Raw genomic sequence first — 17,440 nt, forward strand, 5'->3', positions numbered from 1 at the left:
AAAAAATTTGCTGATAGAAATGATTTGTAGAAGTAATATTTAAGAATAATTTCTATCTTTAATTTGAAACATTCAAATAATTGCTGTATACAATTGTCATAAAATTCAATTCTGAAAAAATATACATAGAACAGAAATGTGTATCATAAGCGGCCTCGAGAATGTTCATGAACTTCCGGTATAAACAGAAAGTTGAGAGACATGTCGACTGTTCAAGTTTTGTGTCCAAACGGTCGGCGTCAAAACGTTAAAGTAACACCAAATACGAAACTGTTACAGGTAAACATTCTCAGCAATTTGAAGGTAATGCCTCTGTAGTTCTGTTTTTTAATCAATATTCACTGTCATACAGAACTCGCTCCTGAAAGTGTTTTTGAGATTCAATTTTGCAAGTCATTTCATGATGAAAGAATTACTGAACAAGGAAATAACAAGTGACATCAAATCAATAACAGTGATTGACAAACCCTTTATTATCTTGTTTAATATATTTATGTCAAGGTAATTTTGATGTGATCGTGAACCATTAGCCATGACCTGACGACAATTAATTTTCACAATAGTGAATACTATTAATTATGTAATCCGAGATTCCTCTGGCTCTTACCCCGCTTTTATATTGTGACATGTGAGGGGTAGAGTCAGAGCAGACTCCATATTGAAAAGTAGACCATGACTAAAACGATGCTATAGCCATTTAAACGGCCCAAACACCGACAAAGAAAGCATAACTTTGAATTAGGTCGCCTCCTCGCCATTTGATTTTTTTGTGCATGACGTCAGCACACAAACACACAAAATTCCAATCGTTTGTCGATGTTAGGGCCGTTTAAGCAGTAATAACATCATTGTAGCCATGATTAACTTGTACAATAACCATCCGTTAACTGAATTCTCACATCTTGGAAGGTAGATCCGGGAAATAAAGTTGTAAAAGGTAGGCAGAGAAGTGACACCAGTAACTTAGTGTTGTCGAATCCCCACTTTTCAATATGGAGTCCACTCTGACTGTACCCTACACATGTCACAATATAAAAGTCAGAGGAATCTCAGATTAACTGGTATGCTAATGACTAATACACTATAGTCATAATTGACCAGTAACCACTAAATGGCTGGAGTTATCTGTTTCCAGGGGTTCAAAGTTTCAGCATGTATATGATTGATTTTTCTTTCAGGTGCTTGAAGAAGTTTGTAAAAAACAAGGATTTCTTCCTCCAGAAGATTACACACTTAAGTATGTAATCATAATTAGTTCTTCATTGCTAATTTAGAAAACTTAAGAGAACTTTCTGATTAAAGTGTGACCATCAGTTGTTTATTATCTTTTCTCTGTTGCATTAGTAAACTTTTCACATTTTGACTTGAAGTCTTCCCCAGAAGTACTCAACCAATTTCAACCAACTTGACATAAAGTATTCTAGGTGAAGGGTATTCGAACTTGTTTTAAGGAAAGGTCACACCCCTTTCCAAGAAGAAATACTTATTTTTAATAAAGTTAAAGTAAGGTGCAATGTTTTCAATACCGCTTGACCAGAAAAGCCAAACCTTGCATGAAAGCTTTCAAAAATAGAGTATATTCAGATGCAAACCTTGACTCCCAGAATGTAGGAGAGGCAATTAAAAGATTTATGTCTTGAATAGAAAAATACAGGAAAAATTGATGAACAACGAGACTACAATTTGTTAATTTTGTTTTCAAACATCCTTAATGAAGCACAGATGCAAGTTTCTTAAAACCATGATCTTCCACCACCCAACCACCCCTGGGCCAGAGCAGGGCTTAATAGGAGTTTAAAGTTTCACATAGAAATGTATAGAAAGAATATTCTAGAATATATTTAGAACTTGATTTGATATATAGGCATCCTCATGTACTGTAGATTTAAATTTGATCAAACATACCCCCTCCCTCAGAAAACATGATAGAGGAATGAAATTCTTAGTACATGGAAAAATTACGTAGGAAAAAATCTTAGAACATATCTTATGAAACTTAAGGGCTCAATTTGTCCGATTGATATGCAGGCATCTTTGTTGTATATTCAATGATTTTCAAACCAACACTTCAGGGTATAGAAATGGACTGCAATAGGAAGTTAGATTTTGAAATAGGAATATATTGAAAAATTACTTTTAAATCCTATTCTCAAGAGCCTATTTAACTAAATTTGTGAAATTAATATGTACACATCCTCCTGTAATGTAGATAAAAAAAATTCACACCATGAATCCTTAGGGTCAGGATGGGGCCACAACAGAGGTTAGAATTTTCATTTATATAGGAAAATACAACTGCTCGGGTGAGCTATGTGGCCCTTGAGTCTCTTGTGATTAATAGTTGATACGAAACACAATCAACAACAAACATTCCAGGTCGATTTTAAGATAGATAAGAGGAAAATAGTGAGAAATAAGAGGACTAAAATCCAAATAAAATGTGTATAGAGGAGTAAAAAATTGGATTAGTGTGTTGTCTCTAACAACAAAAGCGTGAATACTGATGATAAACGATAATCAGGATTTTATTATTGTCAAGGTGTAGATTATGATTTTGGAGGATCTTTTAAAATGATATGATATTCTTAAAAAATTTGACTTGATTACACTGTTGTGAATTTATGAATTACAGACATGGAAGAAAGGCTGTAGATATAACACTGTCAGTGAGATATTCCAATCTACCAAACAACGCGAAATTGGAACTGGTGAAGTGTGAATCCAGCAGAGCGGAACAAGATGTCCTGATAGCCTTACAACTGGAGGATGGTCAGCGCCTTCAACAGACATTTTCCCCGGCCACAACGCTGTGGGACATCCTACAACACTGGGAGAACTCGGACAGGTCAGACACAAGGAATTGATGTTTTTCCGTAGCTGCAAAACTGTAGGTTTTAACAAACACACCAGAAAAACTGTTATAAATGGAATGTAGAGAATATATACAAATATTAGATACTTTGAAATTAAAAATTTCAGATTTATTTTACTGTAGATTCCTTATTTTATGCGAGTACTTAATATCGTAATATCACTCATACACGTCAAATCGCGAGAACATAAATTCATGAGTGCTCTGTTGATCAAGAGTTTTACATGTATTTTAGCAATATACGAATAAAAGCAAGTAATTTTATTTTGTGAATGATGCTTCTTGCGAAATTACGTGATAATAAATTCCACACATATAATTAGGAATTCACAGTATTTAGTGAAAAATTAGTTTCCATGGAAAGTCACCTTAAAAAACCTTATAATCCTGCTAAACTCATGATTTATAGATCAGCAGCCTCATGTGTTAACCTGCTAAGATTACCAGCTAGGCAATGAATTTTAAAAGGAAAAGAAATATATATGATACTGATTTGTGTTTTGTGAGAGATTCTGCCACTATAACAATGTGATGTTCCTCCTTAAGATATTTGTATCTTTCTGTTCAGTGCCTACAAGGGAAACCTTTACAAAGTGGATCCATCCAACATTCCACCCATTCAAACAACCTGTATCTACATGAGGGAAGAGGTACATTTATACTTACATATATATTTATATCTACATTTCCAATGTTTTCACCTTTGATATCTTTACAGATTGTAATGCTAGGCATTTCCTCATGAATGTGCTACTGTTGTAAACAATACGTTTATAGATACAGAACTACTTACAGTACATCTATTTTAACATATAGGAATTCCCACAGTGCTTTGTGAAGTATGCCAATGTGTACCATTGCAGTTCACAGTAGTGAATCTAGACTCTACTGTGGGGGGTTGCATAATGGGGGTCTGGGGGGCCTCCCCTGGGAAAATTTTAAAAAGATTAATTCAAAATGGTGCAATTTAAACTTGAATTCTTGTTCCTTCTTCCGTTTTATTTATAGTCACCACATGCTTTTTAGAATTTAAAACAATAAACTTAATTTGTTGATTCAAAAAAGAAGAAGAGGAGGCGTTTCCAACACACACAACCCCCCAAACCCCTCTAAATCTGCCACTAATTTATACTCCCTGTATTTTTAAAATGAGATTTATTTCTTAAATGTACTTGCATATCAGTACAAAAAGGTCAAATATGTGGCATTTTGGGGGGAGGGGGTTAAATTGTTTATAGAAACTCCTTTTTGTTGTCAACTTGTCACATATTTGTACCTGATGTTTGATTGAGTGATTTAATATGTTATAGATATTAACATTAGAGTAGAAATGAAAGGTACTAGAATATGATTATATATCCTGTAGGTCATTGGAGAAGTTGCTCTACAGAGTACAACACTGAGGAAACTTGGTTTGACTGGGGGGAAGGCTGTAATCAGGTAAGAACCACAACATAAATCTTTTTAATACTAGAAACTTTCACCCTGTGTTATTTGAGTCCAAAAGCCAGGAGAAAAGATTTTGTCCGAGAGTTAATCCACTCAAAGCTGTTTTGTGCTATGTGAGGTCAATGAATGAATTTGTATTAGTCCAGTTTTAAATTTGCCAACTTAACAAATATGCAAATTGGGGAGAGGGGAATGACGTTGAAAATTTTCCTGTGTACAGTATGCAATACAGCTACAAGTACTATTTATTCATGTGAAGCTAATGAGCATTCATTCCAATTTCTTACTTTGTTGTTACTATTTTAGAGAATAGAAAAACACTGATTTTTTTTTTTTTTTATATTTCAGACTTGTACACAGACCAGTGGAGGACACAGCGATGGCAGAAATTTTAGATAAATTAGAAAGAGAAAAGACAAAGTTAGAGAAATTAGACTCTATAGCTCAGAGACAGTTGTCTCAACAAGAGGAAAATTCTGTTCCTTCTGGATCTGAAAAACAAAAGTCTGAAGACAAGTCTTTGTTGTCTGAGAACAAATCTGAGAAACCAACGGAATCAACAAGTCGGACATCGGAGGCTATGGAGGTAGACTCTAAACCTAGTGCTTCAGTTACTAGCTCATTTCAACAGCAACAACCAATGGAAGTGGAGGATAAGATAGTGACCCCAGGTCACAGGGCCATGACAGCAGATCAAGGTCAAGGACGTCAACAGCAGCATCAGGATTTTGCGGAGACAATTAGACAGATGAATATTCCAGGGGTTCAGGTGTTTGCTCCTGGAGATTTTCACGATTTAACGCCACAAGAACAAGAGGTACACTAGAGGGTGCTTTAAAAAAAATTCTAAAACATCCAATGACTTTTATAAATTTGGCCCCTGTTGGCTATATTAGGACTCTGCTGACAATCTGTTGTAAAATATTTCTGCCCTGTCAGTTAATTATATATTTTATGCGTGGGTTTAGCATCCAGTGTTCAGTATTTTCTAATGCTGTGTTACCACACACAAGTTCAATATTATTTCTAGAGATAGCTACATTACCACACACGAGTTGAATATTATGATTTTAGATAGCAAGACGTCTAGCAGCTCACTATATGCCACAGTTGGGTTTACATTCATCACCCAATCAACCAGGAGCAGGAGGGTCAAAACCAAAAAGAGGCCGACCTCAGCAGGCAGTGCCATTTGCAGAGTTCAAGGTCATAATTTTAATTGTCTCAGTTTGACCAAAAGCAAAATGAAAGTGTTTTTCTATTTATTAAATATCTGGATAAAAATGGTTTTGTATTTACACAGTTTCCAGAAGAAACAAAGGGGAAAGATGTTTACAGAAATGAACTAAGGTAAGCAATGTCAGCAGATCATGATACCTGATTCTGTGCCAGTATGATCAATTTTCACATTTGTAAAAGACAGAGTAAAAAAGGCTTTGATATCAAATTATTTCCAGCAATAAACTGTAAAATGTCTTTGCTTTAACATTGCAGTGATGTTAACAGAGAGGAGTACAAGGTGAAATTCTTCACACATCTGTCCCTCTCCTTCACTCTCTCTATCCCGGTCTTCCTTTCTCTTTCTATCCCTTTCTCGGTCCATCTTATTTCTACCCCTCTCTTTCTCATTCTACATTTTAATGGAACGCTTTTTCTCCAAATTCTGCTGCTGCTATAAAGAGGAGTAACTCTCATCATTTTCTCTTTCTGTTAGCCATGTGACAGACAAGCTGTTTTGTTTAATGCTGAGGAAGTCACTACAACAACTGCAGCAAATGAAGGTCAGCCTCTTACAGTACATAAATAACAACAGGTTTATATCTCACTGTGTGTAGATAATCAATCATTATACAAGATTCTTTTTTTTTATGATATCCTCTTTCTTTAAAAGCAAGGTACAGGATTGTATGTTTTCATGTTTCAACAAGCCATACATGCTTTACATAATTGTAGATCTTCCAGAAAACTTTTTTGAGGTGAATGAGAATGATATAAGAAAAATGATGGTGGATCTACAAAAGAAAATGTGAGTACCCACGTGTATGTCAGTAATGCTGTGTTTTTACATCGATGCTGCTGCAGTTTATTCATCAACAATGCTGTGATGTTACATCAACAATGCTGCAGTTTTAACATCAACAATGCTGTTATATTACATCAAATACAGAAAAATTAATATCAAGTATATATTGCTGCAGGTTTGAAATTGAAATAAGTCTTTCAAATTGACCTTGATAGTTCTAAGTAGAAGACATTTTGATGTCTGACATTTTGATGTCTTTTAGCAAAGACACAGAAGTATCAAGCTGTTAGTTGTTCTGAACATCTCATCAGAAGATTTATATTCATGGATTTTGTGCATGCAACAGAGAAAATGACGAATCATGGAATAAACAAATAAAAAATTCTATTCAAAATAAGATTCAAAAGATAAGGAAATTTGAAAATACGAAGCAATCGCGCTTTTCACCATCAATGAACTTTATATTGTATACCAGAAAATATTGACAAATGAATTAAAGTAATGACTTTCAATACAATTCAATGGTCAATATATCAGATAATAATGTCATCACGAAACGTTAATGTAACCGTGATTACAGCAAAACAAAACGTTTCAAATCGTACACAAATGCGAGATCAGACTTGGCAGGACTGGACCCACATACGATGTCGACAGCTCTCCCACTGGACACAGTATGATGCTGACTTCCAACTCACTGACGAGCAGTAGCCGTCAAAATAATCACCGAATCCACCATGTAGAATGCCCATGTACACTGCGGTCTCACATATGTTATGATGCCACAGACTTGTAAAACCATGCTTAACTCCATCCTAAAGTCAAAGTACTGCCCATTGTGGTCCAGATTTTTCCTAAAACTCCTCTGCACTGAAATAGCATATTACTTATCCTAAAACCTATATACCAGCAACTTCACAAACAAAATTGATGACACACTATACACACAAAAATCAGAACAAAATCCCTAAGATATTTAAAAATAACATGCTGGCTTGAGAAAACAGATGCCCACTCAATAAAATGGCTATCCATATTCTGGACCAAATTCTGGAATCTAATTGCTATGAATACTACCTGTTGGACAACATCAAAATGTGGACACGCACTCGACAAGCAGCCATAACTCTGACTGACCAAACTGATTATACTAAAAATAGACCTATTGATAAACACTCACAGTAACCCACACAATGGAACCACACTACTCAGTACTGATTTAAACTATTTACAAACAAAACCACTTATCTGACTGAAAATGAAATTCAGCTTCATCATTGTCTGTAATTTGTTTTAGGAAAAGTGAAGAGGACCAGCCCCTGTTAACTCGGAGCATGATTCAGGAGAGACTGGAGGCCAAGTATTCCAAATATCAGCAGGTTGTCATCCGGATCCAGTTCCCAGACAAAGTGGTGCTCCAGGGATTATTCCGTCCAAAAGAGACAGGTCCATGTTAACACTGCTTGGTTGTTGTGTGAATTCTACAGCATGTTGGATTTCAGTGCATAAGTTTTTAATATTCTCTTGTGACTAAAGACATATTGTTTTTGGTCTCTCTGTCACCTTCTATCACAGCTTTAACCTTGGTCACAACATATTTCTTTAAACAATATTTTATTATGTATAATACATAAAAGGATTGGACAACAGGTGTTGCCTATATAAGCCCTCTCCATAACACACAAAACATATGAACTCTATATGACAGAAAGTCCATACTTGTTGAACTCAAAGATCAAGGTCAAATCTATGTCATTGATAAAAGTCAAGATTATTCATTAAGGACAGAATATGGGCATGACCAGGGAACTTAAGTGTTCACAGGCACATTATGTTACATATTTAGAATATGTTTTGTTGGGTATTTTCAGTGCATGCATTGCATAAATTTGTGAAAGAATATCTGGAGGACAAAAGCCAAGGATTTTACCTATGTAAGTAGAAAAAGTTTTCAAAGAGGGAATAATTCACAGATCACAATTCAATGAATTTAAAAGGGGGCTATTGTGTATATCTAAATCTGGTGTCTTCTTCAGATACTGCACCCCCAAAGCAAGTGCTAAAGGATCCAACACTCAATATGATTCAGGTAATTTTTACCACTTAATGAACAAAACACAGAAAGATTTAATGAAGTTGTATATTTGATGAAGTAAAAACTAAGTGAAGAAATGTTTATTTTCATCTACAGTTCATTTGTATGTGTGTTTTACAGGCTAAACTAGCACCTGCCACTGTTGTATATTTTGGTTCCGAGACAGCAAAGGGTATGTCCACTCAACTACATGTATAAACTTATATTCTGATGTAACTGTATTGCAATCTTCATTTTGATTGGCTGATGGGATGAAGTTCGAGAAGTTGAGGGAACATTCATGAGCTGCAAAACTTTTAATAGTTGCGTCATTGTACATCAAAGTAGAATGATAGAAAAATTTTATGCCTAGGTGTAAATAGCTTATTTGATCAAAATGCCCACCTAGAGTTACATTAGACCGAGAACGATTAACTTTGTCTTGAGGACGTTGATTAAGTCTTAAATGTTTCTTTTTTCTTTTTCTAGTAACACAATAACATTTGTGTACAGAAAAATTGAACAGTGTGCATTAGCATTGCATGTTATCAGCGCAATAAATGTTTATATCTACATTTAATTTACATATATGATTATTTGACAATATCATTGTGATGTCTCGTTTCTTAAATCTCTCTGTCTTGGCAGTCAACAAGTCAAAACACTTGGAATACTTCATTGTGATTGGTCAGATGGCAATTGTGAAATGAACATGATTGTTTAATGTGATTGCTATTCAGCATATTTTTTTAAGTTTTTCATGAAAAAAATCATGTTGTAATTTAAAAATTATTTAACATGTCACTGGCAAAACCCAGTTGCATTAAACCAACATTATTGTCCTCATATCTGCTTTCCTAGAAATATTTCTTTTGTATTGAATACCTTAGTAAATTTCATATCTACTTGCAATGTGCTTCTCTTTCAAACCATTTACACTGTAATACAGCTGAAAAGTGACCTGTAATATGGCCGTATGTTTGTAGATTTGTTTTGTACATATGATCGTGTTCAATCTTTCAGATCACTATTTATCAGAAGCAGTGAGGAAGGAAATCAGCCCAAAGAGTAAAGCTGAGCTCATAGTAGAAAACTGGTCAGTTTTTGGTTTTTTTGGTAGACTTTAAACCACATACTATCTGTCATAAACTTCAGAGACAAATGGATGTAGCAGTGAAGAACATGTTAGAAATTTACTTCCTGTACTGTAGCTGCTGATACTAGTAGAAAACAAGAGTACCGCAAACGGTACATAATACGCCCGTGAAATGCTTACATAGGGTGTTTTTCTTGTGCTATAATTTGTATAACTTTGCTTCAGGTATTATCAGCCATCATGAGGCTGTGACAAACTTTCATATGAACAAAGGGTCTTAGCTTAAAAATCTAGATGTCCTCAAAATGGACCAAGTTCAACAATCTGTAATTTTTTCAAAAATGGAAGAAAATCAAAATCCTTCCCCAGATGCACATCTTCAATACCCATACAAACACTCCACAAAATAAGATGGTCCTCACTTGAAAACTGTGGGAGGAGTTGGGCAGACAAATTATGTACCCTCCATAGAATATTAATTTCCAAATAGACTAAGTTCAACAACCTGTAATTTTCTCAAAAATTGTAGAAAATCAAAATCCATCCCATATGCACATCTTCAATACCCATACAAACACTCCACAAAATAAGATGGTCCTCACTTGAAAACTGTGGGAGGAGTAGGGCGGACAAATTATGTACCCTCCATAGAATATTAATTTCCAAATAGACTAAGTTCAACAACCTGTAATTTTCTCAAAAATTGTAGAAAATCAAAATCCATCCCACATGCACATCTTCAATACCCATACAAACACTCCACAAAATAAGATGGTCCTCACTTGAAAACTATGGGAGGAGTAGGGCGGACAAATTATGTACCCTCCATAGAATATTAATTTCCAAATAGACTAAGTTCAACAACCTGTAATTTTCTCAAAAATTGTAGAAAATCAACATCCATCCCACATGCATATCTTCAATACCCATACAAACACTCCACAAAATAAGATGGTCCTCACTTGAAAACTGTGGGAGGAGTAGGGCGGACAAATTATGTACCCTCCATAGAATATTAATTTCCAAAAAGACTAAGTTCAACAACCTGTAATTTTCTCAAAAATTGTAGAAAATCAAAATCCATCCCACATGCACATCTTCAATACCCATACAAACACTCCACAAAATAAGATGGTCCTCACTTGAAAACTATGGGAGGAGTAGGGCGGACAAATTATGTACCCTCCATAGAATATTAATTTCCAAATAGACTAAGTTCAACAACCTGTAATTTTCTCAAAAATTGTAGAAAATCAACATCCATCCCACATGCATATCTTCAATACCCATACAAACACTCCACAAAATAAGAAGGTCCTCACTTGAAAACTGAGGGAGGAGTAGGGCGGACAAATTATATACCCTCCATAGAATATCAATTTCTAAATAGACTAAGTTTAACAACCTGTAATTTTCTCAAAAATTGTAGAAAATCAACATCCATCCCATATGCACATCTTCAATACCCATACAAACACTCCACAAAACAAGAGATGTTTGTAAAACACATATCCCCATCCCCCCCCCCCCCCCCCCCCCCCCCCATGGTGCAAAATTGAAAAGGATTATACACACACATCATTTAATTGATAGTAGTATCATCAATTCAAAATATTGAGCAGACAATATCTTCCTATGTCAAGAGTGAATTGTCCATGTGACCTAAAAATCAATAGGGGTCATCTACTCCTTATGCTGTACCAGTGTACCAAGTTTGGTGTCAATCAAGCAAATAATTCTTAAAATATAGGAGACAATATATTACTATGTCCAGTTCGACAACTGACTTTTGACCTCAAAATCAATATGGGTCATCTTCTCCTGAAGATGTACCAGTGTACTAAGTTTGATGTCTGTCAAGCAAAAGGGTTATCAAGATATTGAGTGGACAGTATATTACTATGTCCAGTTTGACTTTTGACCATGTGACCTCAAAATCAATAGGAGATATCTCCTCCTGAATATTCACCACTGTACTAAGTATGATGTCTGTCAAGCAAAGGGTTCTCAAGATATTGAGCGGACAGTCAATTTCCATGTCTAGTTTGACCCTTGACCTTTAAACATGTGACCTCAAAATCAATAGGGATCATCTTTTCCTGAAGATGTACCAGTGTACCAAGTTTGATGTCTGTCAAGCAAAGGGTTCTCAAGATATTGAGCGGACAGTATATTCTAATGTCATGTTTGGCCCTTGACCTTTGACCATGTGACCTCAAAATCAATAGGGGTCATCTTCTCCTGAAGTTGTAATAGTGTACCAAGTTTGATGTCTGTCAAGCGAAGGGTTCTCAAGATATTGAACGGAAAGTATATTCCTATGTCCAGTTTGACCCTTGACCTTTGACCATGTGACCTCAAAATCAATAGGGGTCATCTTTTTCTGAAGATGTACTGGTGTATCAAGTTTGATGTCTGTCAAGCAAAGGGTTCTCTAGACATTGAATGGTCAGTATATTCCTATGCCCAGTTTGACCCTTGACCTTTGACTATATGACCTCAAAATCAATAGGGGTCATCTACTCCTTAGGATGTACCAGTGTGCTAAGTTTGATGTTTTTCAAGCAAAGGGTTCTCAAGATATTGAGCAGACATTATATTCCTATGTCCAGAGTAGATTGACCCTTGACCTTTTGACCTGAAAAACAATAGGGGTCCTCTTCTACTCATAACCAACCCACATATGAAATATCATTATCATCAAGTGAATGGTTCTCAAGATATTGAGCAGACAACATGTGGTCTACCAACTGACCGACCAACAGGTGCAAACCAATATGCCCCTCTTCTTTGAAGGGGGCATAATAAGGCTCTCACTTGAAAACTGTGGTAGGAGTAGGGCAGAAAAATTATGTACCCTCCATATAATAATTATTTCCAAATAAAGGGGAAAAACTCCTGGAAAAAAGGTAGAAATGGATCAAAATTGCAGTATGATCTAGAGTGACCCACAAAGAAGCTACACAGCAAGTTTCAGCATGATATGTGAAAGGGAAATGAAATTATAAAGAGAAAACCCCGAACGGATGGATGGACAGACGGACGGACGTACAGACATTGCTGTACCATAATAGGTCCCATCTAAAGACGGGTGTATAAAAATACTTAAAATATTCCTGTTTATTTCCTGTGTTATAAGTTTCCCATTTATTTATTAGCTAAGAGCTAATCATATGGCCATATGTCTGGCATGCGGTGTGCGTCAACTTTTTGGGAAAAGGGCTATATCTCAAGAACCCCTTGGCCAATTTTTGTCAAATTTGTCACAGGGTATCCTTGGCCCAAGGGCTTTCATTTGTACTCAAACTAGGGTTGTGACCCTTTAACAAGGGGAGATAATTAGGAAAATGCAAACAAAAGTAGTGGTTGCTAAAAAATCTTCTTCTCAAGAACCACTGGGCAAATTATCACCAAACTTTAGCATAAGGATGAGGATAGGTTGTAGATAAAAAAAATTGTTCAAGGCATTATCCTGGGGCAAAGGGTGTGGTCTCAAGGTCACTTCAAAGTTGACCTTAAATTTTGTTTTGTTAAAACTTTGATATTTTGCTGAGTATAAGGACTAGGATCATCAAATTTTGTTAGTTGATGCATCTTAGGACCTAATATCATGTTGTCTCAAAAGTAGGTCATGATGACCTACTTTTTGAATTTCGCAGGTAATTATTATTAAATGGATTTTGATGCATATCTTGGTAACTTTTGAGCCTATGATCATCAAAAGTTGTCAGTTGATGGATCATGGGACCTTGAACTGCGTCATGTGAAAAATATGTCACCATGACCTACTTTCTGAATTTTATGGCTAATCATTTATGAATACATTTTAGGTTGTTATTTCAGATACCGAGAGGTTTAGAATCATCAAACCTTGTAACTTGATGCGTCTAGAGGCCTCAAAACATATTTATAAAAAAAAAAGTAGGTCACAGTGACCTACTTTTTGAATTTTGCAGACATTCAAATTTCACATTTTCAATTTTAAATGCTCATTTTGGACACTATGAAAGCTAGGATCATCAAACTTTGTCAGTTGATGCATCTTGAGTCTTCATAGTTTGTTGACCAAAAAGTAGGTCACCATGACCTACTTTTGGAATTTGATGGCTATATTTTAATATTTCAGATACTATTTGACTTACAATTATCAAACTTTGTCAGTTGATGCATCTTGAGTCTTCATAGTTTGTTGACCAAAAAGTAGGTCACCATGACCTACTTTTGGAATTTGATGGCTATATTTGAATATTTCAGATACTATTTGACTTACAATCATCAAACTTTGTCAGTTGATAGGTCTTGAGTCTTCAAAGTGTGTCAACCAAAAAGTAGGTCACTGTGACCTACTTTTGGAATTTGACGTTTATATCTGAATATTTCAGATACTATTTTACTTCAATTATCAAACTTTGTCAGTTGATGCATCTTGAGTCTTTGGAGTGTGTCGACCAAAAAGTAGGTCACTGTGGCCTTCTTTTGGAATTTGATGGCTATATTTGAATACTATTTGACTTGTCAGTTGATGCATCTTGAGTCTTCAGTGTGTCAACCAAAAGTAGGTCACCGTGACCTACTTTTGGACAGTTACATTTAAATTTTCAGGTACTATTTGACTTAACATCATCAAACTTTGTTAATTGATAAATCTTGGTTAGTGAGAATTTTTGCCTGTTCTACAATGTATCAGAAGAGCGATTCTAGGCCCATGTCATATGTGTTGCAGTCCCTATTTATTTATTTATATGTGTTACAGTTTACCAAAAGATGACACTCCAACCCCAGCAAAAAAAGACCCAATTCCTGGTCCATCAAAATCGAAATCAAGTAAACCAGAATCTGACCAATCAGACGACTCCAAGAAACCCGGAGTCCCAAAGTGGTTCGCTGTGGGTAAGAACAATAAAACTAGAGATTTTAAAAGTTCTCTGCCACTTGTTGGACTTTTTAATGGAAGTTATTATATTTTTTTAATGCTATAACATATTGTGAGATTTTAAGTCCATGTTATTTATTACAGGGAAAAAATGACAGCTGCTTGTTGAAGAGATCTTGAGAGAAGAGAATCAAAAGTTTCTGTTAGAAGCCTTATTCAGAAGGACTGGTCACATTAAGTCAGCTGATGACTGTTCTGTATTCTTGTATACCAGTCTTAAACCATGATTACCCTCAGTTTGAGTGTAGGTTTACTATCTGTCAGAGTGTAGGTTTACTATCTGTCAGAGTGTAGGTTTACTGTCTGTCAGAGTGTAGGTTTACTGTCTGTCAGAGAGTATGTTTGCTATCTGTCAGACTGTAGGTTTACTATCTGTCAGAGTGTAGGTTTACTATCTGTCAGAGTGTAGGTTTACTATCTGTCAGAGTGTAGGTTTACTATCTGTCAGAGTGTAGGTTTACTGTCTGTCAGAGTGTAGGTTTACTATCTTTCAGAATGCAGGTTTACTATCTGTCAGAGTGTAGGTTTACTATCTGTCGGAGTGTAGGTTTACTATCTGTCAGAGTGTAGGTTTACTATCTGTCAGAGTGTAGGTTTACTATCTGTCAGAATGTAGGTTTACTATCCGTCAGAGTGTAGGTTTACTATCTGTTAGAGTGTAGGTTTACTATCTGTCAGAGTGTAGGTTTACTATCTGTCGGAATGTAAAATGGAACCCCACTGTCTGGTATACGAGAACAAGTGTTTCTTCATCATGTGGTATTCATGTTAACATTCTATAACTTCCCAAGAAAATAAATTTCACTTCTATAATTCCTTTTTTGTTTTTGTTTTCATTTTGTTGTCAAGTTATTTAAGAAGTCACAACACAAGGAAATATTGCAACTAACTCAATAATTTATTTCCAACAAAATACATTGTCTCTAACAATAATGCATAAATAATTGAAGTGATAACAATGTAAAAATTTACAACATTTACAAGGGACGGAAAGCTTCATAGTAGAATCTGATCCGCTATCACAACATAAATATTTTGGGAGGATGTTCGAACTTACAGTTAAGCATCATAGTATTACAATGAAGTATGATTAGACAGTTCATTAGTTACCATGGATACTTTAACTATGAATGTTGTGAAAATATCAACATCTAAGCTTTCAGTTTACAAATAACACAGAAACTGGCATACATTCATTCACTTGTCAATATAAAAAGTGCAGATTAGTAAATATTTTTAAAATTCTCCCAACATTCATAAAATTAGGGCAGTAAAGTTGATGTTTGCTCTGTTGGATACGAAGGTGGTCCCGTTGGGGGTGTGACTGAAATACACTATATGTACGAGTGACATCTGTCAATCAGACTAGCTGCTTACAGCAACCGTGTTTTAAGCACCAGGTGAGGTCACTGAAGCGTGTCAACGGTAAAGTGGAGATAATCGACGAGGACTGTTCCTTGCAAGTTTGTCATTCTGAAATATGACGAAGAGTAACCATTTAAAAAAACAGTTATACAAGAAAAGAAATTCTTTAATATTTTTAAATTCAATAAATAGTTCTATAAGCAAATTATTCTATCAAATTCTTTAAAAATCAAACTGATGTTGTTAAATACTAAAAAATGAAAACACAACTGCAAACTGTAGTCACTGTCATTGAATAGTGAAGTGAGGTAATAATTTGTGGGAAGCCATGAACTGCAAATGGGGGTTACTGTAGACTCCTGCGAGAACTTAGTATTGCAAAATGACTCATACATTAAGTCGCGTGAACATAAATTCGCATGACGTAGTCTGTTAATCAAGAGTTTTCGCATGTATAAAATGATTAATATGTATCTTCATTACTTTTACTGATGATTATGTGAATATGAAAAAAGAATAAATGATAAAAAAAGAAGAGTTTTCGCACGTATTTCAACAACACAAAAATAAAAGCAAGTAATTGTATTTCATGAGAGATGCCTCTTGCGAAATCATGTGATAATAAAATCCCCGCTTATATTTAGGAATCCACAGTATTGTGCATCAATTATAACACAATCGTGAGGTTGAGTTGGCAGAGTATTAGGAACAATGGAGACGAGTCTTTCTCGGTGGCCGTTATCAGGATAACTCCAGTGAGAATTTTGATTGGATGAGTTCAGTACCTGGCAGTGACAATGACAAGCTGTTGGGTATTTCCGAGGTTGGTGCACCTCTCTTGGAGAATCCTTAATTTATTCAGTAAGACATGTTACCCACAACATACACAGGAAACCTGATAAATTTTTTTATTAATTGTGTTTTTAAAGAAGATGTGCACCATCATTTTTCTGTTTTGAGTTGCTGGATTCTGATTCGATCAGTATTGGGGAGTAATTAGCATCATACATGGGGGAGGTAACTACACTACATTAGTTCATAAACAGGAAAAGGAAATTATACATTAAATTTTTAGGTAACTGAGTTAACACAGTGGTCACCAAAACTTACATAGACCGGGTAATCGTGTAGAACCATTCCACCCGATCGACCAAAACCATGTTCTGCTTCATTTAACCGTAACGACATGTCTGCTCTCTCCTTGCCCCAACTTCTGGAATTCTCAGCAAGCTGTAATGAAGACAAAATGTACACACATTCACTCGCTGTATTTTTGTATGTTTTCATGTAATTTGAAATATTCTACATGCAGACATCATTGTTAGCGGCCTGGACATGACAGAAATAACACACCTGTCTTTCTAGTGACTGTATCCTAGCCTCCGCTTTCTCGAGGGCCTGGTAAAGCTCCAGTTTATCTGTGTCAGAATCGGACCCCTTGTTATTTAATCTCAGCTGGTCCTGTAACAGAAATGATCCACAGTTTAGAACACAGAAAGGGACATAAGTCTTAAGGAATGAAGTCCACCATTTTGAGTTGTCACCTACCCGTAAGTCGTCTGCCTGTTGTCGCAGCCGCTTGTTTTCCTCCAGTAAAGCTTCATTGGCCTCTTCCGCTGCACCTGTAA

General features: G+C 35.6%; 2 protein-coding genes across 9 annotated transcripts in view; one reads left to right on the top strand and one right to left on the bottom strand.

Moving 5' to 3' along the window:
* The first annotated feature begins 151 nt into the window (after window positions 1–151).
* Window positions 152–15,264, top strand: LOC125668357 (tether containing UBX domain for GLUT4-like). Its single transcript, XM_056163673.1, has 18 exons — window positions 152–279; window positions 1,179–1,237; window positions 2,633–2,845; window positions 3,441–3,522; window positions 4,239–4,312; window positions 4,670–5,138; window positions 5,396–5,527; window positions 5,625–5,671; window positions 5,816–5,840; window positions 6,036–6,102; window positions 6,275–6,347; window positions 7,642–7,790; window positions 8,216–8,278; window positions 8,381–8,433; window positions 8,560–8,611; window positions 9,442–9,514; window positions 14,268–14,404; window positions 14,532–15,264. Exons 1-18 carry the CDS (start codon window positions 202–204, stop codon window positions 14,540–14,542), a joined length of 1,857 nt encoding a protein of 618 aa, XP_056019648.1. The 5' UTR covers window positions 152–201; the 3' UTR covers window positions 14,543–15,264.
* Window positions 15,265–15,322: 58 nt separating this feature from the next.
* The window catches only part of LOC125668356 (coiled-coil domain-containing protein 33-like), a 28,426-nt gene continuing 26,308 nt past the window's right edge, over window positions 15,323–17,440 (bottom strand). For all 8 annotated transcript variants that reach the window (XM_048902359.2, XM_056163668.1, XM_056163667.1 and 5 more), the window contains 4 exons: window positions 17,361–17,434; window positions 17,166–17,273; window positions 16,923–17,042; window positions 15,323–15,920 (listed from right to left, as the gene is read on the bottom strand). In XM_048902359.2, coding sequence (XP_048758316.2) covers window positions 15,867–15,920; window positions 16,923–17,042; window positions 17,166–17,273; window positions 17,361–17,434 — 356 coding nt within the window. In that variant the 3' untranslated portion in view covers window positions 15,323–15,866. The remainder of the gene's footprint in view (window positions 15,921–16,922; window positions 17,043–17,165; window positions 17,274–17,360; window positions 17,435–17,440) is intronic.

Source organism: Ostrea edulis, chromosome 4 (genome assembly GCF_947568905.1).
Source record: "Ostrea edulis chromosome 4, xbOstEdul1.1, whole genome shotgun sequence".
NCBI classification, from domain to species: Eukaryota; Metazoa; Mollusca; class Bivalvia; order Ostreida; family Ostreidae; genus Ostrea; species Ostrea edulis.